This window comes from Mytilus trossulus, chromosome 3 (assembly GCF_036588685.1).
Source record: "Mytilus trossulus isolate FHL-02 chromosome 3, PNRI_Mtr1.1.1.hap1, whole genome shotgun sequence".
In the NCBI taxonomy this organism is placed as follows: Eukaryota; Metazoa; Mollusca; class Bivalvia; order Mytilida; family Mytilidae; genus Mytilus; species Mytilus trossulus.
Genome location: NC_086375.1, coordinates 48,154,130 through 48,179,729, shown reverse-complemented (window position 1 = coordinate 48,179,729; position 25,600 = coordinate 48,154,130). Strand labels below are relative to the sequence as shown.

The 25,600-nt window shown below is 30.3% G+C and overlaps 1 protein-coding gene across 4 annotated transcripts in view; it reads right to left on the bottom strand.

The window, feature by feature from the left end:
* The window catches only part of LOC134711688 (striatin-3-like), a 30,844-nt gene that overhangs the window by 4,712 nt on the left and 532 nt on the right, over positions 1-25,600 (bottom strand). Inside the window, exons 2-18 of one of the 4 annotated variants that reach the window (XM_063572459.1) lie at positions 23,191-23,294; positions 20,917-20,996; positions 20,357-20,432; positions 17,637-17,813; positions 16,312-16,455; positions 15,491-15,563; positions 11,363-11,486; positions 10,400-10,489; positions 6,559-6,693; positions 5,093-5,247; positions 4,201-4,259; positions 3,560-3,676; positions 2,857-3,026; positions 2,223-2,390; positions 1,628-1,768; positions 1,067-1,174; positions 348-434 (exon numbers count right to left, since the gene is read on the bottom strand). In XM_063572459.1, the coding sequence (XP_063428529.1) occupies positions 348-434; positions 1,067-1,174; positions 1,628-1,768; positions 2,223-2,390; positions 2,857-3,026; positions 3,560-3,676; positions 4,201-4,259; positions 5,093-5,247; positions 6,559-6,693; positions 10,400-10,489; positions 11,363-11,486; positions 15,491-15,563; positions 16,312-16,455; positions 17,637-17,813; positions 20,357-20,432; positions 20,917-20,996; positions 23,191-23,294 (2,008 nt within the window). The remainder of the gene's footprint in view (positions 1-347; positions 435-1,066; positions 1,175-1,627; positions 1,769-2,222; positions 2,391-2,856; positions 3,027-3,559; positions 3,677-4,200; positions 4,260-5,092; positions 5,248-6,558; positions 6,694-10,399; positions 10,490-11,362; positions 11,487-15,490; positions 15,564-16,311; positions 16,456-17,636; positions 17,814-20,356; positions 20,433-20,916; positions 20,997-23,190; positions 23,295-25,600) is intronic. The other 3 variants (XM_063572460.1, XM_063572461.1, XM_063572462.1) reach the window with 3 other exon arrangements.

Below are 25,600 nucleotides of genomic sequence, written 5' to 3'. Positions count from 1 at the left end.
AAACTCATTTCATTTTTGTTAAACTGAAATACTACAGATGAACTTTATGACTAATAAATATAATATCTTTCGAAACTTTTCATGAAAGATAACTATGTTGATATTTTCAATAAAGGTTAACTTGGAAAAAAAAAATCAATTGCTTTCATAAACAAATATAATTTCTAGAAATAGGGATCTACGAATCATAAAAATCGAAAGAAGTGAGTCCTTGACCATTAATTTTACTGGATTGGTTAAGACAAACTTGTTAAACAAACTAATAAGGAAAGACAAAACCAGCATTCACAATACTCTAAAAATGCACAAATATATGATCAGTAACAGCGATATAAACAAATACTTACTTCCAGACAATAAATAAAGTCCATTTGGATCAATTGCTAAACTCGTCACAGCATCTAAATGGGCCACCATTGAATGGATTAATTTACCTGTAATAATCATAAGTAAACTATCAATTTGTTTTGTGAAGGGAATTATGTGTAAAAACTATTTATAAACATATTATGACATGCAAAGCGGATAGAAAAGCAAATTCTGGACTGCATATTACTATTATATTATAATTATTATGTAAACTTATTTTCAATGTACATTATTACTTATCAGAACAATCAATACTTATTCTGATCAGTTGAGCAATTCATTCTTAGCTATCAATTTTAATCAACTGCAAACACATAGATATGTCTTTTAATTATTTTGATAGAAAAATGCAAATCTTGAATTAAAATATTTTAGCATGTAAGTGAGAAAAAAAATTCAAAGTCAATGAACCATGACTAAGCTACTGGGCCAAATAAGCTTCATGCAAATATGAAGTGCCAATGCTTATAAAAGGCTGCCACTGGAAACAGCATACCTAACTCTCCCTTTTTACTCCATCATGGTGAGAAAAAAAATCTTAAGGATCTTCATGACCTTATTACATAAACCTGATTAACTAGTTCAAAGTTTTAAATATATATGACTGCTTCTTCTATTTGAAAGTCAAGCTACACTTTCATTACATATCCTAAATAAGACAACTTCTTCAATGATTTTCTTCTTCAATAAACATTACCTGTATTATTGTCAAAAAATCTAATGTGTCTGTCTTCATGTGCTGTAATAGTGACTGGACGTGTTGGATGTGTTATTATTCTATTTATTTGATTACTATTATTAGCATCTGAAAAAGATATAAAGTGTTATATTTCATCATTTTCAGTATCATCAGACAAGCATTCTTATAATGTACAATACTATTTTGATACTTCAAAAATCAAAGTAAATGTTGTATCCCCATGCTTTGTAGATTTTTATTTGCAACAAGATATAAATATGGATAAATTCCTATAATTGATTGTCATTTTCAAGATTTTTTCTTCATGACTGTGTGGGTACATTTGTTTTATTTTTCGTATAATATATAATTGGAATTCATAACAGCTAGATTTTAACGTGAACATTTAGCCTGGAGGTATTTTTTTTCATGATAATTACACTAAAATGATAGGATATAAATCACTGAATCATATCAGCTAAATTCAATCACAGTTCTGACTAATATATTTTGTAGATGGGGAATCTGAAATAATCAATCACAATCAGATTATTGGAAATGGACTGTAACAATACTTACCTATATTGATTTTAGTTTCTAAACAGAGTATTTGTTTTGCAGTTTCTAAATCATAAATGTAAGTATTTGAAGATGTGTAAGAAGCTACCATTTGGCTTGGATCACAACGCACAAAATCGACAGATGTTGGTACACCATCATCTGTTAATAAAAGAAAATAACGAGTCAATACAATAATGTCATTAAATAATTATTTAGCACATATTCATTTAGAATTCATATGTTACATCTGATCCATCATAGTGTGTTAAAAGAAGTTTTGCTTGTTTGTTAAGGGATACATGGACTCTTTATAAGCTACTTTTTACCCAGCAAAAATCTGGTAAAGATTTTTCAGTCCTTATTTTGTCACCTGTCACATGATATGATTGGCTGGTTATAAGTATTGGTTTCAATTAACAGGTAGTGATCAAAGGTGATGTTGGTTTCACAGGCAAGCTATTCCTCAGCTAGTTTATAACAAGTAAAACTTAATTTCATTTTGGTTTTTTAAATGATCACCCCAATAAAGATGATGTAAATAAGATAAACCTATACAAATTTTGTATATCAAACCAGATTATTATGAAATTGAATATATATTGTAACTAATTACCAGTATCTGCTGTAAATGAATTCAGTAATGGAGATTTGGCTCCTGGACTCCATAACTTCACTGTTCCATCAGAAGAATTTGACAGAAGTTGTGTTTTAGATGAGTGTATTGATAAACCCCATACTGCATCTGTATGGCCAACTAAAGTTTCTTGTAGAACACTTGGATCTAGAAGAAACAAGAAAGACATTATTCAGTCTTATTGCTGTATTAAATTTTTCATTATTTTGACATTTTATTATTATTTTTATTACTGAATTTATGTTCATTTCAAGGCTAATAATAACATGTAAAAGACAAAAAGTTTCAAGCAAAGCTTAATTGAAAAAGCACCGATTCAAAATTTAATTTGGCTTATCAAATTTGCCCTTAAAGTAAATGTGTACTGCATTAAAGGATATGACAGTCAATACAAAGTTTACAAACCCTGTTAAATTTTGGGAGAAAGAGATCAAATAAGAGGTGAAAAAGTACATCTTCTGAGAAAATAAACTAATTCTGTCAAGAGGTTCAGGAGCAGTTACAAAACATAAGTGAGACATATAGGCTCGTCTTTTACTTTATACTATTCACTTCAATATTGAAAGAAATTATAAACCACTTAACTTCATTACTGTAATATGATGTGACTTACCAAATGAATCGTATGGATCTATGTTTGAATTAGGTATATTCCAACATTTGATTGTAGAATCTATTCCACCACTGTAACACTGTTCCCCTGTAGCATTAATGGCTAAACATAATACTGGCCCTATATGTGCCCTAAACGTATATACAGGTTCAACATCTAATGATGCAGTTCTGAAAAACAATAATACATTTTATACAATGTCATTTTAGTAACTGAAGTCTCTTTTTTTTAAATTTCATAATCATTGGTTACTCTCAAAAACTACTTTTTCAATAGATTTTTTTTTTAATTTCTTATTCATTTTCAAAAGAATAATAGGGTGTCTTTTTCAAACTTGGATTTTAATGCAGCAAAAACTAATAAGTCTTTTATGGAATATGCAAATTTAGCCGCAGGAATACCAATTGTTTCTAAGGCTTTTCAACTTCATGATAAAAGAATGCATGTTAGATTATTATTACACCTGCATTTTTTACAAATATAGATTTTTTTTTTTTTTACCTTTTTGTCCAACATTGCCTTATACATGTTTTTCTAAATGGTATTATTATTATCTTGCATACATTTACAGATACATGTCTTTTTATTTATTCATTGATAGCTTACCTAGTATCTGTTTTAGAAACTTAATAAAGTAATAGACTAAACGAGATTATAATTATTGTATTGATGTTTCTAAATAAACAACTAGATTAAAACTTACTTTTTTGCAGGGACTGTTTTCTGTAAATTCCATAATTTTAACGTATGGTCTTCAGAAGCTGTTAATAAAACAGGTTCAACAGGATGGAAGGCCAGGGCTCGAACACCATCAAAATGGCTGAAAATGAAGTCAAAATATCATGTGAGGCCACACTTAAAACATTTTGGTTTTCCCAAACCTTACCCAAAGGTAGAGCAAGTGGATAGGTAGCTAGGCATCTCCTTTTTTTTTAGCAAAGAGAAATTGAAATGTCAGATGTTGTTTTTCTTAAGTCTTCATGCCTATCTGATTATATTTTTTTTTATCCAAATCAAGACAAAGAAAATGTGTGAGTAGGCAGCTATTTTGTTGGTAGGTAGGTAAAGGACAAACAAACAATCTTTTAATTCACATTTCTTTAGACTGACCATTAAAGATCTAAATCAGACTTGTTTTTTTACAAAAAGAAAAATATTAAGGTATCCCTTTTTCTAAGAGTTTACACTTCAACAACACAACAAATGGAAGTTTTTAACGACCTTGACTGGCTATACAGCCCTTGCACGGTCAGTTTTGTATGCCCATTGTTTTATTTCGATATACTGTTACTGCAGGTTACCTCTATGTTATCAGATTTGCAAATATTTTTTAGTTTATCTTACCTTCGTAATGTGTACTTGGCATTCCAAGTTTTCCTGAAAGGTTCTTTTGGTGACAAATTCTACAACACAAAATAATCATAAACAGAATGTTTAAATCTTTTCATTTAAGATTCAAGGATATAAACTTAAAACATAATGTCAAGGACATAAACTTCTCATTTGGTGTAAGTTTTTATGTTTAAACATCACCATGTACATTTTCTATGTAAGTATAGGAAAACTTAAATAACACAATTGTGAACATTATGGCTCTTTTCCTCTCTCTACATCATTTCTTTTTTTTTCAATACACAATTGTTTAGAAGATTATTAGTATTATAGCTACCATTTTTGTTTAATGAATCATCCCAAATTAAAGGCTACACTAACAATAAATATTTGTGTTTTCCATAGTTCAACTTATCATTGGCATCAGTTCTTTATCATTTTCAATTAAAGCACAACAAAAATATAGTTTATACGACACCATCACCCCTCATTCTATTATATTTCCTTGCTCAATTTACCTCAAAATCTGGGCAAAACCCTTAAATTGGCAAATATTTTTCAAAAATTCACATCAAAAGGAAAATAAATACTAAGTTTCAATTTGTTGTGACCACAAATTTATAGTAAACAAGCTTTAACCAATATATAAGGCAATATGGATAGACAAATTAAGGGATGTATACACTGGACTGGAAAACTGAATGCTACCTATATTTGTTGTACTATTGTGGAGAAGTCATTATAAAAAGTCTTGAAATCTTTTTCAAATTTAGACTATTCTTTCTCTTCTGATCACAATTGAATCTATCAAGATTCATTTCAAACTAGATTAAGTTGTCTTCTGCCAATTAGTTGTATAGATATTCATTTCAGAGTAAAAACACATGCTTTATACAAATCTTACATCATAATTATTATTAACAGGGTCAAATTCGTCCTGAGGAGTTATTCCAGCTAACTCCCCCAGTTCTAATGCTTCCAGAGCATCTTCCTCAGCATTCATTATCTGTCGCTGATTATTGGACGATGAAAATGGCATGGATCCACCACCCTGAACGCCTACAAATAAAACATAATATGATTAAATCTACATTCTTTAATTGTAATTATGAGAACAAAAACTACATAAATTATATGTTGTCTTCATATTTCAATGACTCTTACCACCTACAACAGGAAATCTCAACATTTCATCTGGAGGTGTGGCTATCTGACAAATGTCTCAACATAACATTATAGTCATAAATGGGTCAATTTGTAATTAAATAACATAAAAGGAAGTCAAAATCATATCTTCAATTAAGCTTAATAAGATGCATCACAACCAGACTTTGAATAGTTATAAATAACCTAACAACCTTGAGTTTTTTTGTGAACTTGTGTTTTTCTTTAAGCAGCTGTAATAGTTATGATATACACAAGAGTAATAAAACAATTCCGTATTTGTTACAAAAATGATCTTTCTTTTGATATTTCAACTTTATCTGGTCTCCTGTCAATTATCACAGTTGCTATTGATTTAATATACCTTTCCTACCTAACTTGCTGGGATAGAATATGTTCTTTTCCCTTTTTCCATCTATTTTTTAAAAATCTATATGAACATTGACAGAAAAAAAGGGAAGATTTGAACATCAGCAAGAATTCTAGTCTTGGAAAAATCAGGCATCTTAAGGTAAGATTTCCTACCATTTGCAGTTTAGACTAGACTATTAGATTTTAATTCTTGGACTCCTGGTAGGTAATATTCTTAAAATTTATCTAAAGAGTAAATATGTGGAAAGAAAGAAATAACTACTTTGTGACATGCATTGATGACACCTACTTCATAAGTTCATTTTACTATACATGTAATGGTTAAGACTTGTTCTACAATGATAATAACACCAAAGGTTAACTGCAAGGGTTTGTTGCATACAACATTGAACATTTACAATATATTAATGTGGATTGATAAACAATAAATGTTAAAACAATATACTCTATCTATAAATAAATCAGGGACTTTCCTAGGTGGAATAAAGCAGATTTGTGAAATAAAAAAGATGTGAATCGTGCAAAGCTAAAAACTACAAAAAACAAACAATTCTGAAATTTATATCACCACTCTGAATTTATGCATAACACTTCAATTTATGGCTTTAAAGGCTTTACTATAATTATAAGTAAAATATCAAATTGCCTTCACCAGATTTTTGCAAAAGCTAGCTTTCCTGAATTATAATTACACCCAAATGCAAGCTTAAACTTAGGAAAGTCCCGGCAGTTCAATCATATACATTTGTAATTCTAATTTTGTCTAAATACACTGCTTACTCAACTGACAAAATTAGAATTATATTGTATGATCAGTATGACTAATGTGCATACCCATTTCATCTATATCGGGCATGCTATTTCCCGAAGATGAAGGAGGAGATTGTCCTGACGATGCTGCCCCAGCATGCACATCGTCTTCAGTGCCTAGATTAGCAAGCATGGCTTGTAATGCTGATCTTTTTGGTCCTGTTAAATAAGATTATTCAACTTCAGAACATCATTGGTAAATTCTATTTCATTTTTAATGCGTTTTATTAAAAATAAGATTTTTTAGTGAAAGTTAGTAAATAGTGTTTTAAAAGTAGCTGATGAACAAGTCCATCATTAATTAACAAAGCAAATATCAGAACTGAAAGTTTTAACTTTTTGTTTTTATAACTTTGTATTATAATTTTAATATGCAAAAACATCAAGAAAACTTTAGTTATCTTCAAGAACATTTTCTCTTAACATTGAATACCACTTATGCAATAACAGACGTATCACATCAACAAAATACTTTAATTAGGTCAGCTTCTGCCAACAAGAAATAACTTCCTCTGCCTCCATTTTAACTATTATGGTCCTCCCTAATTTTATCATTAAAATCTTAAAAACTAAGAAACAATTTCTCTTAAAATTTAAAATCAAAATTTAATAAATTAAGAAAATTCAAATGATTATATAACCTGAATTTCTTTTGAATGTTATACACGAATATGTATCGAACTCCATATCCAAGAAACTAAATTCCTCCATGTTTGTCGTTTGGTATGTAATCTACATCTTATTTATAGGAAAACAATTTCGACTGAACTTCCTGTCTAGTTCATTGTATCATAAGGACTGTATACATCCATCTTTTCCTGTTTAAAATCGTCACTTAAAGATTCACCAACATTACCCAGATTATCATTTAATAAAATTGTTTGGTTTTCATCTTTAAAAAGATTTATTTGATTCAACCAAATCAATTTTTTTTCAAGAGGAACTTCTTAAGGTCAATTTCATGTAAATGTGCATAGAAAAGTTATATTGTTTTTAATACATGTATATGTCTTTTTTATTTATAGATTGTAATCTGGCAAAGAGCCCATTTAATATTACGATCACTTAAAATGTAACTCAGCTTAATACCACTTAAGATTTTATCTAAAGTTAATACGGTAAATACAGACATTTGTTTGCAAGGTTTTTATTATTATTGTTGAAGGTATTATTGTGACGGACAGAATACTCTTTGCAAAAATAAATAATCAGTATTCACATTTTAAAACTTTGATGAAAGCAAAATAATTGTTAACTAATCTCACATTTGTGTTAATTGTCAAACAACTGCTAAAATAAAGGCATGCAAAATTTTCAAATTTACAATAAACAATCAAACCCTTATTTTCAAGCAAATCTCTTATTAATTTAGCTTGCTGCTTGGAGAACACATTAAATTTCAGTGCATATCAGAAAAAAACAATTTTATGAAAGAACTAGACATCTATAATTATAATGCAAGCGAACATGTTTAGATGTAGATAAGCAGATTTTACTGTCAGAGAGCAATTGAAATCAATTGCACAGGTTGAGTAAGATAGTTTGAAAACAGATTGAGTATTAAAATTTTAATGCATCAAAACATTTTTAGAATGACAAGAAAGCCTAAAGAAAAATGAAGTTCAAAGAAGAACATACATTTGGAATAACTCTATGCAAAATAAGTGTTTTTTTTTATGTCAAACCAAGGATGAGCAACATAAAAATAACAGGCATTAGCAAAATTCTTCGTTGAAAGGAGGGCAAAAATTCTCAGAATCTATATAAACCTGGACCTGAATGCCTCATGCAAATCAGGAATAACAATGTAGCAAAAAAACTATGGATAGTTGTTAGCAAGGTGCATTTATGTTGCAAAACAATTTGCTCATCTGCTTATCAATATAAGCATGTTTGGTTAAGATAGGTCATAGGATTTATGGCTCAGAAGATATGGTCATGAAATATAGCCTTTCCCTGAATTTCGGCCTTATCATAAGTACTGAGATGTAGTGACTATATAGAAAATATCAGGTTCTATAATAAAAAGTTCTTATCAAACTTACTCGAGCAGAAAACTGAAGATTGAAATTGATAATTAATTGAAAGTCATTTGACCATGACCTACAGATGCAGGGCCTCAAAATAGTCACCAAGCTTATGTGTACTGATAGTTATGTCATCTTTAAGAAAACATCATTGATGTATCACAAATAAGTTCATATCAAACTGACAAAGAACAGAAGTCTTAACATTGAAAACTACTATTTAATTCAAAGTTGCTGGACCCAGGAGTTGAAAAAGTCGTCACACTGATATGTACTGATAGTGATGCAACTAACATTAATCTATCACAAGTAGTTCCTATCAAACTAACTTAAGCTGGAACACCTATGTCTCACCTTCCATGACTTTTGTGACAGGCAAGGCCAAAATCAGTAAGGGTCTTATCCTTTTTAAGGGACATTCCAACGCTAAGTTTGGTGAAGGTTTGGCATTGATTCAATACATATCATTTTGAAACCAAAATCTGGGAACTTATTGTGGCTGTGACCTTTGATATGAATTCAGTTAAAATCGTATTCATCCTATGGGTATTATCAAACCTAGTTTTGTTAAGTTTTTATAAATGTCATAAAAATATATTGCCTGGAAATAAAAATGTGGACCTTGTTTAAAAAAAACTTTGCTTGATACATTTACAAATATAATCTGTATGCACTGAGTATAATGAAGGGTTTTACTGTAAAAAGGACAAGAAATATCCTTATAAATTTATATTCATAAAATTATATCAGAAATAATAGAAGACTCTTAAACTTAGACTTGTAGATAAACTGCAATATAAATTTTGAGATATTTACCAGTATTTTTTGACAATTGATCACCTAAATAAATTACCTATATGCATAGTAACAAGAAGATCTAACAGTTTAAAACTACTGAAATGTAAAGAAATAAGTTTAAAGCTGCATACAGCTTGAAAAGTCACCAAAATAGACCTTTGATGTGAGGATTTTAAAACTAGTGAATTTTAAGTTATCTACCTTTGTCCACCAACAGATATTCAAACTGATATTTTTGTATGAATATATACATGCCATCAGTATAACTTTTCTTATCAAAGCAGCATTTGCATGCAAAACCAAATAATAATTTTACATAGCGCTCAATGTTTTAATGATGTTGTCATGAAGGAATTTTATAATAAACTAGGGAAATGTATTACATTATAGATGTTGCCAAAAAGATAATATGAATTCTATGAATTCTAATGTTAACAAAGACACAATGGACAGTTTATTCCAAAGGCTCATAAGAGCTGATGTGTATGAAGTTTATTGAAAATCAACTTTTAAATAAAACTTGGAATAACAATCTAAATGGAATTATGTTTTACACAACAATGTCAGATTTATATTAACCTCATATCAAATATGTTTCGATACAGGATCATCTTTTTTTTTTCATTAAAAAAATCAAAATATTCAGACAGATTCAAAAACTCCATGCCTACTAAACATATACATATTCAAATTATGCAAATAAATAAACAGCCTACTGTCTTCTCGAAAATCAAAAATATTTCTTAAAAAAGTAAATTACAAAAAAAAAAAATATTGCCTCAATTTTATTTTGACAGCTAAATGTAGTATATATATAGTACAACATACTATAACCATGCAAGGATTTTTGGGATCATTCATGCAACAACAGTCATTTGTAGTGATACAGTGTGCTATCAGTTCTAAAGCGGGAAACAGAATTTTATAACAAGCAAAAGCTTCAAACATTTTCACACGTTTTCTAAAAACAGAAAAACATTTTACCATAAAATCTGATCCATGAATGAGACAGGAGCTTACCAATTGACTGTTGAACTTACTTGATTTTTTGCCTTTTCTTTCTTTTTCACACTGTTCTTTAAATTTAGATAGTTTTTGAGGATCAACCTTCCATTCATCATCTTTCTTCTCTGTTTAATACACATATTAAATATCACTTTACTGTGTTGGATATGCAGAAAGTGCATAAACCACTTAAATTGGTGATAATTAATTAAATTGCATCTCCCTCTACACAATGTCCTGTTTAATGTTCTTACCATTAATTTCCTCTTATGCCGTTGTCTTTTTTCACTTCAAACAAAGACTATCATTTTCCTAAATTTTCTGTGTTACTTTAAATAATTTTTTTCTTCCAAAAGAGCCAATCATTTATTTAAAATGAATTATACTTTTTGATGTTTACTGAATAATGAAGGAAAATGATAAGATTAATCACAAAATCAAACAGGAAATTAGAAATCAACAAATTCAGAAGCTGAGAAAAACTAACAATAGAATGCAACCAAGTTTGTCTTTTTATAATAAATTTTACCTCAATGATGATATGAATAAAATATTGGCATTCAAATTTCAATGTGGGACAAAGATATTTTCAAGCACATTTCATAATTATTTCAACATTTGCAAATTGTTGAAGTTTTCTTTCATTTTGAACATCACAAAGTCAATGCAAATTCATTTCATTCTTGCCATTCCAACATACCAGCCAGAGTCCCATTCATGTAATAAGTACATCCTACTTCAAACACTTTAATATTATGTTACAGGTTTTTTTTTCAATTATAAAGGACATGAAAAGTTTAAAAACACAAAATTGGGTATATTAAAGAAGTAGTCAGCTTTAAATTTAAAATTGATAATGTATAAAGATATCAAATGAAAAGTTTTAACCACTAGAACTTTTAAGACAATGTTTTTCTCAGTTTCCACAGTATCTGAATACAACAAACTATTCTATCACAAAAAGAAAGAACAAATTAGAATTCAGTAAAGAAACCTACCCCATTCTGGTCCATCACCATGACTACGTGTCTCTCCAGCGCCGTCTTCATTTTCAGCAACAAGGAAATCAAATTCTCTAAGAGCTTCTTCTGTTTCTTCATCACCAGCAATAATACCATCAACCTATGTGAAAGAAACAATCAAATTCTTATCTCAATCATACCAGCAACCTATGTCATAGAAACAATCAAACTCTTATCTCAATCATAACATCAACCTATGTCATAGAAACAATCAAATTCTTATCTCAATCATACCATCAACCTAGATGTATGTCATAGAAACAATCAATATATTATCTCAATAATCCCATCAACCTATGTCATAGAAACAATCAAATTCTTATCTCAATCATACCATCAACCTATGTCATAGAAACAATCAATATATTATCTCAATAATCCCATCAATCTATGTAAAAGAAACAATCAATATATTATCTCAATAATCCCATCAATCTATGTAAAAGAAACAATCAAATTATTATCTCAATAATCCCATCAACCTATGTCATAGAAACAATCAAATTCTTATCTCAATATAGATTTGAGAAAATGAATTTGTCAATAAGCCCATCAACCTAAGTCAAGTCAAAGATCATTCAAAAATGAATCTCAATTTTTTTTTGCCAAAATGAATTTCTATCTTCATAGTCATACCACCAAAATTCAAACTTGACCTGTGTTTTGCGGTAATAAGCATTGTGTATAAGTTTCATAACATTTGGTTGATGCAAACTTAAATTTGAGAACAGAAACCAATTTTGGGACAGGTGGATATATGTATTGACGTACAAACAGACAAGGGTAAAACTTTAATCCTTCTTTGCTACAGCGAGGGCATAAATATGTTAAACTATGTGAAGAGCTTCTGATTAAATTATCAGTGAAATAGCTTGCAGACCAATAATTCATAACAAAAGGCTATAATAAAGGTTGACAACAGATTGCTTACTATGTTATTTTCAAATAGAAATTATTTCTAGGGGGAAAACTCCCAAGCCTAAGTCCAAGGTATAACAGGTAAACACCTTTGATATAAATTCCATATTAAGGTGGTACCCAACAAAATTAATTTGGCTCTTTTAATTTTCATAAGATTATGTCAAAGTATTTACTTTGACACTTTAACAACAAGAGGCTGTCACAACGACAGCAAACCGGATTTATTAGCATTTATTTGTGTCCTGGCAATATTACAAGAACCATTACTGATGATTGGTGAAAGTGAAAATTGTCAATATCAAATTTGACCTCTATTTTGTCATCAGTATCAACATATTAAAATTTGAAAAGCTTAGATTGAATGGTTTGTGAGTAAATGCAATAACGTGAATGGAAACACCATTTTACGATCTTTCAAGAACCATTACTCCTGAACGGTAAAAGTCAAAATCGTCATTATTGAACTTGACCTCTATTTTGTCATCAGTAACAACATATTAAAATTTGAAAAGCTTTGGTTGAATGGTTCATGAGAAAATGCATGGACACGACTGGAAACACCATTTTTCAATCTTTCAAGAACCATAACTCCTGAACGGTAAAAGTCAAAATCGTCATTATTGAATTGAACTTGACCTCCATTTTGTCACCAGTAACAACATATTAAAATTTGGGAAGCTTTGGTAGAACAGTTCATGCGTAAATGCACGGACACGACTGGAAATGCCATTTTTCAATCTTTAAAGAACCATAACTCCTGAACGGTAAAAGTCAAAATCGTCATTATTAAACTTGACCTCCATTTTGTCACCAGTAACAACATATTAAAATTTGGGAAGCTTCGGTAGAACTGTTCATGGGTAAATGCACGGACACAACTGGAAACACCATTTTTCAATCTTTCAAGAACCATAACTCCTGAACGGTAAAAGTCAAAATGACCATTATTGAACTTGACCTTCATTTAGTTGTCAGTAACAACATATTAAAATTTAAAAAGCTTTGGTTGAACGGTTCTTAAGTTAATGCACGGACAACATTTGATTGCCGTCCGCCCGACTGCCTGCCCTGCCCGCCCTGCCGCCCGCCCGCCGAGCATCCCCAATTTAATAATCGACATTTTTGTCACAAAAATCCGGTTAAAAATATAAAAAATCACAAAATTTTGAACCAACTGTTTTGTCAGAAAAATTACACTGGTTATATAGCAATTTGACAACCAGGAATTTTGATCTTTGAGAAGCTTAATATTCCATTTGGGTGCTATAAAACAGTTTCGTATAGAAAACTAGGGGTTTTTCCCCGACTAAAAATAGACATGGAGGGAAGTCCTTTTTATCAACATAATTGATGAAAAATTTGTAAGGGTTCCGCAGAACCCAGTGTCTCGCCTATTTTTGCTGTAAATCGCAGGCTCAACAACAATGAGGAAAAAAATCAATAAAAATATTCCTCTTGTTACTATTTTATGATTGTAAGAAAATCTAAGTCCATTTAAAAGTAAATTACAGAAAAGCGGAGTAATCTTTTTACAAACTATACTTCTGGATACAATCTTATGATTCATAAATAAGGTTATGTCCAAGTTTGGTACAAACCCAGGATAGTTTAAGAAAGTTATTTAAATTTTAAAAACTTTAACCACAGAGTGAATGTAATGGTTCCCTGCAGAAAAACTAAGTCCATTTAAAAGTTAAATATGGAAAATATGGATTAATATTTACAAAATTTACTTCTGGATACTATCTTATGATCATAAACAAGCTTCTGTCCAAGTTTGGTAAAAACCCAGGATAGTTTAAGAAAGTTATTAAAATTCTAAAAACTTTAACCACAGAGTGAATGTAATGTTTCCCCGCAGAAAAAACTAAGTCCATTTATAGTAAAATACGGAAAAAATGGAATTTTATTTTTACAAAATTTACTTCTGGATACTATCTTATGATCATAAACAAGCTTCTGTCAAAGTTTGGTAGAAATCCAGTATAGTTTAAGAAAGTTATTAAAATTTCAAAAACTTTAACCACAGAGTGAATATTTGTTGACGCTGCCGACGACGACGGAATGTAGGATCGCTTAGTCTCGCTTTTTCGACTAAAGTCGAAGGCTCGACAAAAATGATCATGTTTTTTGTATTTGGTTGTAAAAATATGTTAATTAACTTCAATTAAAGCAGGTTGAATGATTAAAATAATTTAAAAAATTAGATTAAATATACATGTTTTGAGGGGAGACAACAATGTAAACAGTCTGTTTTTTTGGCAGTGAAAAGTGAAAACTTATTTGCAGCCACTGTAGCTCTTTTTAGAGCAGGCGAACGTAGCCTGAAGCATGAATTTTTTGAAAGACCAGGTAAAAATCTATGAAATTCATACAATTTTGATTATGAAAAATATGCACGTATCATGTCTTCAGGTGTGTGCACATGACCTGATTTCAGGTTTTTTAAGCTTAAATTAGGCAATGTTTTTCCCAGTTTCTCTGGATAAAACTTTTTTATACTATTAAAAGTACACTTTATTTTTATTTCATTATAAACTAGAGAACATTCTGATTCCAGTGATATCTAGTTTCATACAAGTATCTTTATTAATCAGTCCACCACTAAGGGTCTCTTATGCATGGTTCCTCAAAATATGACGTCATAGAAAAAAACTGTTGATTGCACCCTTTACAACACAATGTAACTAAAACATTTAGCTGACTTTACAGAGTTATCTCCCTGTAAAATTAAGAACCACCTTAATAACAAAAATCATTGGCAAAAGAGTGCTTACTATGCAATAATCAATATAATTTACTTTTAAAAGGGACATAACTCTTGTAGACATAATTGATCACCACTGATTTTCAATCACATCCCAGATATTTCTAATATAAATCTGTGATGTTAATTTCATTACAATTAAAAAAAAATAAAAATGCAAATTAAAAATAGTTTGTTTCTTTTATTGTCCACTATATTGCTATATTGCTGAATTTCATAAAATAATTGTTTACATGTATGTGAGAAGTCTATACTTACAAGACAGGACAGATGCACAATAGTCTGTGAGTTGAAGGTGGGAATATAGACTATTCTCTATTAATTTTTTTATTACCAGCAGGTCACAAAAGATTTTTTTTATCAGATTTCTAGCTAAATTGCACTTGTCAGTTGACTGTACAATAAATAAAACTTACACCAGGACCAGGCCTTTTGACAATTCTTCTTACTTCTCTTTTCTCGTCTGCTGCCATAATATCTTCTTCATCACTGTGCAATAATATAATATTAAAACTTGACTTATAGAACAGATACACAAATTTGATTTATGCATTGAAATATAACTAAATGTTGGAAATTTCCATTTCATATTCATCACAAGCAATTGGCACTACAATCTAAATTTTAAAATTTATACCTTTATTATTTTAAAAAATATTTGATTATTTGTCCCATTTCAGTCTGACAGTGTTCTTCATTTACTATATTATATTATAAATCAAAAGGACTATGTTTAATTCTGAATGGCTAGACATTCCTACTAGAATATTGCATAGCTAATCGTCTGTTAAATATTTGACAACTCTTTTAAAATATATGAATGAATGATTTATTTATTTTAGTGCAACCTGTATATATACAGTAGATACATATCAATACAATATTACATTACAGCCAGCCAGATAGGCTTATGATGCATTGACATATTAAAGTTCAAAATTTTGAAAAATACTAGTAGATAACACATAGTTTTGGACGAATGTCTAAATTATAAGAAAATTTAACAGTTCAAGTAAAATAGTTAAAATAAAATATATCTCTACTTGAGAGTTTGAGATAATTGCTACACTATTTAAACCAGGATTCTACCTTAAAGAATTATTTCATTTTATAACCAGTTGCATTAAATCTAGAAGTTTCAAAATAAAAATGTATTGACCCATCCATGACAGTATTTGTAGTGAAACTGTTATCTTGAAAAATCCTCATTATGCAAAAAATCTCAATCAAAACTTACTTGTCATCATCATCATCGTCATCATCGTCGTCGTCATCATCAATGCCTTCATTATCAAGGAAATCAAGGGTAGCAAGAACAGACTTTTCACTTTCCATAAAAATATCATCCACTAATGAAGCAGGCACTTTCTTACCAGCAGGCCTAAGAAAGCACAAGAAGAAATCATTCCAACATGCAGATATGGAAGAAAGGAAAGAGAATTTATGCAGATATGTTGTATACAATGTACATGTTTATTTATCATGTTTACAGTACTTAGAAGAGATATGGTTCATTATTTACAATTTCAATATATTTTATTGAAATTCTACAAAGTTCTTTAATTGCAATGCTTATAGTACATTCAAAGATATGAGTAAAGTGCAGAATATGGTTATATAAGAAAGTAACGTTTAAAAATGCTCATATGATCATTATTGACATTTTGATATGTAGTTCAGTTTCATAAAATTAAACAAGCATGTGATATCAATATCACTTTACAGATTGCAAGCAGCAGATAATCAGGTGCAATCATTGTTTTAACATGGTGTAAGAAGGATATCAATTAGAAAACATAATCAAAGTCAAATCTCTTATCCTTAAGCCGAACTACTGTATCACTAGCCTGTCAACACACAGATTGACTACAAGTAGGATAATCAGTTTTTATAACGAAGGTCATGATTCTCTCTGTACACTCTGGCTTCCTCTGCCAATGAAAATTGACAGCCATAAAAATAGATCAATTATGCTGTTAAACATCAATCAATTTATTCTGAAGAAGAATAAACCCATGTCCAAATTTATATGAGAGGAGGGACTCTGCATGAAACTTCATTTTTTGGAGCAAATGAATCAAACAAATCATTCTGTTTCGAAAGGTTAAGGTGCACAAATATATGATTAGCAAATTATAACCAAATGTAGCCTAGAAAGGTAAGCATTATTCTTACTGTTCCAGTATTCCCGAAATATTTTGTATAACAATCAGATAAACCTGGAGTTTAGAAGTTAAACCTTTTTCAGGAAATAATAGCAGCATCCATAATAAATGAATTCAAGACTCAGATGACCATGCTACACAGAATGTGTCTTAAACAAACATTTGCAATCAACCAAGTGGTTGAAATTAAAGTTATATTGTCTTCTTTGAACATTTTTACTGTAAGAATACAAAGAGTCAAACACCTGGACAGGTGAAATGCATAAATAAGGTGAACATTTGCCATTTGTAGGACTGGTGAATACATGCAACAGGAAAGTTATAACTTCAAGCAATAGATGTTTGAATGCTTATAAAGTGTTTCACACATTTTGTTTCTATATCTTCAAACACTAACCTTGCTTTTCCTTGGTCATTAATTCTTTTGGCTGGTGATAATTCTCCATTCACCAGTGCTGGCTGTGCTCCTTCTGCTTCATTCTCTATATTATGAGCCTGTAGTCCCAGTAATGATCTTACTCGAGCTGATCTCACATCAATGATTGTATCTGTGTATCCTATTTCTTGTAAATATCTGCAAACACCAAGAATGCACATTATAAATCCTTAATATCAACATTTTCTGTCATTTAAAAAAAATATGATTTGGTGAATTTAGTTTCAAATTCATGGCAAAAAGCTGGTCATTGATGAAGGTTATAACTATTAAGAGATTAAAAGTTTTTATAGCTTGACCATATTTCAAGTCCAACATTTTTTTGGATCTATAGTGAACAGACATTGCTTGATTTTTTCAATGTTTTATATCTATCCGATGAAGATTTCAAAGTAAGCCAGTTAGGGACCACAGTGAATTTTGTAATTGTGTTTATTCACTCTTTATTTTGATATAGGAAGATGTGGTGTGAGTGCCAATGAGACAACTCTCCATCCAAATAACAATATAAAACCAGATGCTCCGCAGGGCGTAGCTTTATACGACCGCAGAGGTTGAACCCTGAATGGTTGGGGCAAGTATGGACACAACATTCAAGCTGGATTCAGCTCTAAATTTGGATTGTGATTAAATAGTTGACACAGCATAGGTTTCTGACACAGAATGAATGTATTCAAATGAACTTAAAATTTTTGTTTTCTCTTAGAGCAATTCACTATGCTGTTGAATATTAATCCTCTCAAAAAAATGTTTGAAGAAATTTTCTTTTTATTTATGAAATTTCAAATGAGAAAAATTGAACCCAATTTTTTAATCACATCCCCCTTTCCCTTATTCCAAAACTAATTTCAATTAAAATATTCTTATGGAGTTTGCAACAATTACTTGTCACTCATTTAAATACATCATAAAATATTAAGATGTAAAAAAACTGCTTGTTATCACTGAATGGTAAAGATTATTTAAATTTATCAGTTGGTAGTAAAAAGTGAATATACATTGTATATTGTATATAACAAAGATTTAAGTTGATTCTGGACAAAGAAAGATAACTCCAATTAAAAAAAAATCTTGCAGATATTTCTTGCTTACTATACTGGACAAAGAAAGATAACTCTTAATTAAAAAAAAATTTGCTATTTCACAATATTGTGAAATTAGATATTTCTTGCCTTTGCACAATACTGTGCAATTGATAATACTTGCTATTGCACAATACTTAATATAATAATTTTAGATCCTGATTTGGACCAACTTGAAAACTGGGCCCATAATCAAAAATCTAAGTACATGTTTAGATTCAGCATATCAAAAAGGCCCAAGAATTTAATTTTTGTTAAAATCAAACTTAGTTTAATTTTGGACCCTTTGCACTTTAATTTAGACCAATTTTAAAACTGGACCAAAAATTAAGAATCTACATACACAGTTAGATTTGGCATATCAAAGAACCCCAATTATTCAATTTTTGATGAAATCAAACAATGTTTAATTTTGGACCTCGATTTGGGCCAACTTGAAAACTGGGCCAATAATCAAAAATCTAAGTACATTTTTAGATTCAGCATATCAAAGAACCCCAGGGTTTCAATTTTTGTTAAAATCAAACTAAGTTTAATTTTGGACCCTTTGGACCTTAATGTAGACCAATTTGAAAACGGGACCAAAAATTAAGAATCTACATACACAGTTAGATTCTGCATATTAAAGAACCCCAATTATTCAATTTTGATGAAATCAAACAAAGTTTAATTTTGGATCCCTTTTTGGCCCCTAATTCCTAAACTATTGGGACCGAAACTCCCAAAATCAATACCAACCTTCCTTTTGTGGTCATAAACATTGTGTTTAAATTTCATTGATTTCTATTTTCTTTAACTAAAGTTATTGTGCGAAAACCAAGAATAATGCTTATTTGGGCCCTTTTTTGGCCCCTAATTCCTAAACTGTTGAAACCAAAACTCCCAAAATCAATCCCAACCTTTCTTTTGTGGTCATAAACCTTGTGTCAAAATTTCATAGATTTTTATTCACTTAAACTAAAGTTATAGTGCGAAAACCAAGAAAATGCTTATTTGGGCCCTTTTTGGCCCCTAATTCCTAAAATGTTGGGACCAAAACTCCCAAAATCAATACCAGCCTTCCTTTTATGGTCATAAACCTTGTGTTAAAATTTCATAGATTTCTATTCACTTTTACTAAAGTTAGAGTGCGAAAACTAAAAGTATTCGGACGACGACGACGACAACGCAGACGACGACGCCAAAGTGATAGCAATATACGACGAAAAATTTTTCAAAATTTGCGGTCGTATAAAATAAAAACATTATAGGTTAATGTACGGCCTTCAGCACAGAGCCTTGGCTTACACTGAAAAACATTGTTTGTTTCAGACTACTACAAAAATAATGCATATGTGAACTTTGATCAACTCAATACTTTTAGCCAAAAATACTACATTTAATTCTCTTTGAAATAATTAAGGGCATTGCTCTGGAACTAAAAATGTAAATAAGTATTATTTAATTTGTGTATAATAGTGTCAAGGCAAATTTTCCAATTATTCAAATGGTAAAGTCATCACCCTTTTTCAAAATCAATATTTCAAATTATCTTATTTTCACATAATTACGAAAAATAATCTTCCCGACTTTTTTAAAAATAATAACACATGAACTTACTGCCTGAGTAAATGTCTTCCTTGTCGCCATGATACATTACTGTTTGATGTTGTTATCTCGTTTTGCTCAGGTTCGTCTAATACACAAAAACAAACAAAGAAAGAAATTACATGAGTTTATATTAGGCTTCAATACTTGAGACTATAATATGCTGAAACTGCATTAAATTTGAAATTATTTGCAATGTGACTTCATACATGTCATATAAGACTCTTTTTGAGAAAAAATTTCAAGGACTGAATATCTTAGCTTTTTTTTTATATATTTCCTGTACCAAACTTATCCTTTCTTGCATAAAAGATTGCTCTTCGTTGTATAAGTATATTTTTTCAGATAGTTACAAGAACCATTATAAATTCTCAGAGAAAGAAACATTTCTAAAAAGAAGAGAGGCTATTTATTGTTTAGACACTCATTAGACCACTGATTATACTTTTGTAAATCTTGCTATTTATAAAGATAATAATATATTTCTAAATGCAATATTTTATTCTTACTATTTTTATTATATTCATGTAACTTGCTAAACTGAATTAATGTATTATCATGATAATATTTACCATCTTTCTTTTCTAATGCAGGAGGCTTCAAGTCATCCTGATTGATTTCTGTTCCATATTTTAACTTGTGGTATTTTGACCTGAAATTATAAAATTAATTATCCTAGAGAATCCCAAAAAAATAATAAATTCAATGCTTTTAACATTTTCATTTTTGGAAAAAAATATTCAGAACTTGACTGAATGATTCTAAAGATGAGTATTTTTCTTATTTAGTCACCAGCTTGTTATGAATTGATTCAGCAATCACCATTTCAAATGCAGACAGAATTATCAATATAAGTATCCAGTTATACATGCATTTTTCCTTTTGAAGTGTGTATTTGCCTGATGTTAATTCATAAAAAATGTTGAAAAAAAATTTCACAAAATAAATGGGGAATGGGCACTGATGATGCACCAGCTTACATATCATATACAGTTATAATGGGACATAACTGAAGAACGGTAAAAAGGACACCACCAACATTTGAACTTGATCTGGGTTATGGGATAAAAAGTATTGTGTATAAGTGTCATAAAATTTGGTTGAGACAGCTGCACACTTAAGAGAAAGGAAATGAAATTCAGAATTTTTTCCATTTGTAAAGGGGCATAAGATCCATTAAAACGTTAAATCCCGCTGCAAATGTTTGCACCTCTCCTAAGTCAGGAATCTGATGTACAGTAGTTGTCGTTTGTTTATGTAATATATAAACCTGTTTCTCGTTTCTCCTTTTGTTTATATAGATTAGACCGTTGGTTTTCCCGTTTGAATGGTTTTACACTAGTAATTTTGGGGCCCTTTATAGCTTGTTTTTCGGTGTGAGCCAAGGCTCCGTGTTGAAGGCCGTTCTTTAACCTATAATGGTTTACTTTTTAAATTGTTATTTGGATGGAGAGTTGTCTCATTGGCACTCACACCACATCTTTCTATATCTAATAACTCTAGAACAGTTAAAGTGACACCCCAAAATTCAAACTTGATCTGTATTTTGTAGCAATAAGCATTGTATATAAGTTTCATGATATTCAGTTGAGGCCAAGCATTGAATATAAGTTTCATGACATTCAGTTGAGGCTAACTTAGAAAGCGAATGGAATTCAGCAATTTTTGTAAAGGGGCAACTCTAGAAATGTTTAAATTACACAACCAAATTTCAAACTTGACCCGTGTTTTTTTGGTATTCAGCATTGTGTATACGTTTCATAACATTTGGTAAAGGCAAACTAAAGTTACACACTTGTCTTGTCAGGGCCTTTTGTAGCGGACTATGCGGTATAGGCTTTGCTCATTGTTGAAGGCCGTATGGTGACCTATAGTTATTAATGTGTGTCACTTTGGTCGTACGTGGATAGTTGTCTCATTGGCAATCATACCACATCTTCTTTTTTATATTAATGCAACTGGTTATAAAATGAACTAATTCTTTAATGTAGAATCCTGGTTTAAATAGTGTGGCAATTATCTCAAACACATCTTCTTTTTTATATTAGAGAACAGAAACTAATTTTAAGACTTACAGAAGTATGTTTGTATGTACATACGGATGAACAAGGGTAAAATTAATGTCCTCTCCGCTACGGAAGGGGATTAAAGTCTTGAGCCCTAATATACATGTAATTGACTATGCCAGTTTAATGTACGAATGCTAAGTCTTACTTTTCATAACAAAAAAGATAGTTTCTCGACACAATGATTCATCTTGTCACCATGTTTGAATCATATTGTTATACTATGGATTGATGAATATTTCAGTGTTTTCCCCATGGCCTTTCAGCACCATGGTTATGTGATGCTATATTGCAAGAATGTGATTCTATCTGAAATGGGTTTTTTTTACAGATTGTGTTATGGGTGTTATGCTATAATTTCAAGAAACAAGATGGTACCATGTGTTTCTTAATTACCTGTTTACCAGGAGGATATAAGAATGTTCGCAGAGAAAACAGTGTATTTGAAAGACATCTTTAAAAGTCAGGATGACAATTTACCGGAGCCCAATGTCCCTAAACTTTGAGATGGACTGATTTATGTTTACATGTCATTTGCATGTGTTCTTGATCAATTAAATCTTGACTACCAAAAATTAACATTTTGGCTGTTCTCCCACTTAAGATTGATGTATTTGATTCTGTTTAAAACTCATATTATTAGATCGTTATCTCAATACACCTATATTGTAAAATGATATTCTGAGGCTGAGCCAATATCATGACACAATTCTATTTGTTTTTATTTTGACCATTATCACATCTCTCTGTTTTTAACAACAATGTAGATTATCAACTTACCTTTCCTGTTTCAGGGCATATTCCAACATTTTTATTCTTCTGACAAGATCTTGTTTTAAATTTTCTTGCCCTTTTCTTTCTCCTTGTAAAAATGCAATCCTAGCCTAAAAAAAAAAAGTATGTCTTTCAAGAGAAGTAATTTTGTTGGGTGTAATCTGATAAATTGGTGGCCCTAGACTGTGTTGATAACAAAACACTTGAAATAGAATTTCACTATCTGAAGTAGATATTAGTGTTGGATAATCGGTTGAAATTACCAACTGATTATCTATTACAATCGGTTGACAGCAACCAACCGACTATCGGTTATAATCGGATCATAATACCTTGCCCTTTTTTTTTTAAAGAAATCATGTATTTAGTCTCATTGTACATGTCTTATGTGTACATTCCATATCATTGCAGAGTTTATATATTCATATTTGATCTTCTGTTTCCTTTTCATATTCTTGTGTACTAAATTATAATCCTGGTACCTTTGATAATTATCTATTCAGCAGTTAAAACAATGAATTGTCTTGATAAGAATCAAGATTCATATTGAACATATTTTATCTCATAATTACAACATTTATTACCAACAGTGACACTAACATTTCTAAATTTTAATGGTGTAACTCACAAAACAATTTCAATAACATAGCTGTATGAACATTTGAATGCTTCTAATTAGGAAAAGATATATAAAGTTTTTACTTTTTAGAAATTTAAAATTAACACAAAAAAATAAAATAATGCATTTGCATTATAAGATATACAGTACACAAAGGGTATTAAGCCATTGTCTGTTAATTCGTGAAGAACGCTTTTTTTCACTTTTGTGATCATTAATTTCTGTCAATTGTGTCATTCGTACGTCTGAACTTATAATTGTAAGAATGCGGAATTATTACATAGTTGAACCGTATCCGATTTGTGATTCTTATATTTTTATAACTGGCGGACAAATTTCGGAAAATTTACAACAATAAACGATGTTTGGTAAACAATTTGGAAAGGAATATGACGTTTTTGATGCAACACATGGATAAACATTTCTAAAAGGCAATTTGCAACACGTTCTAATGAAGCAACGAAATTATTTTGTCTAAAATCAGAATGATTTGTACCGCTCTCAAGCAGCAAGTACCGGTAATGAAAGAAAGTATTTCATACAAAGTTATTAATGTTAAATAACCTTCCATCAATCTGCAAATGCTTTTGTCAAGTTTATAAAGAAGGAAATTGGTTTATTCTTTAATTATTGGATGTTTGACATTAATACTGTCATCGACTGGTTAATATTGTTTGACTGCGCATATAAAATGCAAACCGTAAAACAGACCGGAAGTTCACAAGCTAAAGGTCTGGAAACTTAAACGACAATCGATTGAACAAAATCCCAATCGATTATCGACATCGCAAGGCCCAACCAACTGATTTCCGACTTATTCCGATCATCGGAACAACACTAGTAGATATTCAATTGAACTATACCTTCTCTAAATAAACATCTGTTTACCAATAAACACATTTGCGCCCATTAACATGTGCCCTCTTTCACTTTCACACCCCAGATTCATGCAAACCCTACACTATAGCACCATTTTAATTGGTTTTGTGTTTAATATTATTGTAATCAAGATTTGGTAATTATTTTGCTATAAATGTTTTTTGTTTTGTTTTAGTATAAATGGAAAATCTGACATTCTTTTTTAATGTGGAGTAAATCTTAATCATGTTTTGGTAAGATTATTGCTAAAAAAAAAAAACAAAGTTAAGAAAAAATTACAAATAAACTTGTAGATCCTAATTCTTAGAATGATTTTCAGTTTGTATATCATGTTTTGATTAATTTAAAGTGGACTAGTTTATCAAAACAAAAATTTGTTCTTTTTCACTTAATTACTTCATAAAAGACAAGTGTCTTTGTTACAACAATCAGTGAGAATCATTATGTTATTGAACAATTATATTGCTCCAAAACAAATCACCAACTTTTTAATAAATTTTAAGTATATATCATAATCCCAGATAAATATCTGAATACGTTTATTAAACTTGAAAGCCCTCACCGTTTTTTTAAAAAGTAGGGCGAACAGACTCTCTGGGCAAATGAACTCAGGGCGAACGCACTCATTGCCGTGAAAGTCAACCCTTGTGATGTACTGAAATTTCCGACACCCCACATTGACACGGGACGTTCAGCATTGTAGCCATCAGTCTTAACCACTAGATCGGGAACACACACAATTATTGCAATGGGGAAATAGTCATAGAACAAGCTCTTTATAAACAACTGAAAGAGTGTTGTGAGAGCTTTGTGTTGTTTACAAATACATGTATGACAATGTTAAGAGAAAACCATTAAATATGCTTTGGTTTACATTTCCCTCAGAGAAGCATTATATTGAGAAATTCTATTGGTGGT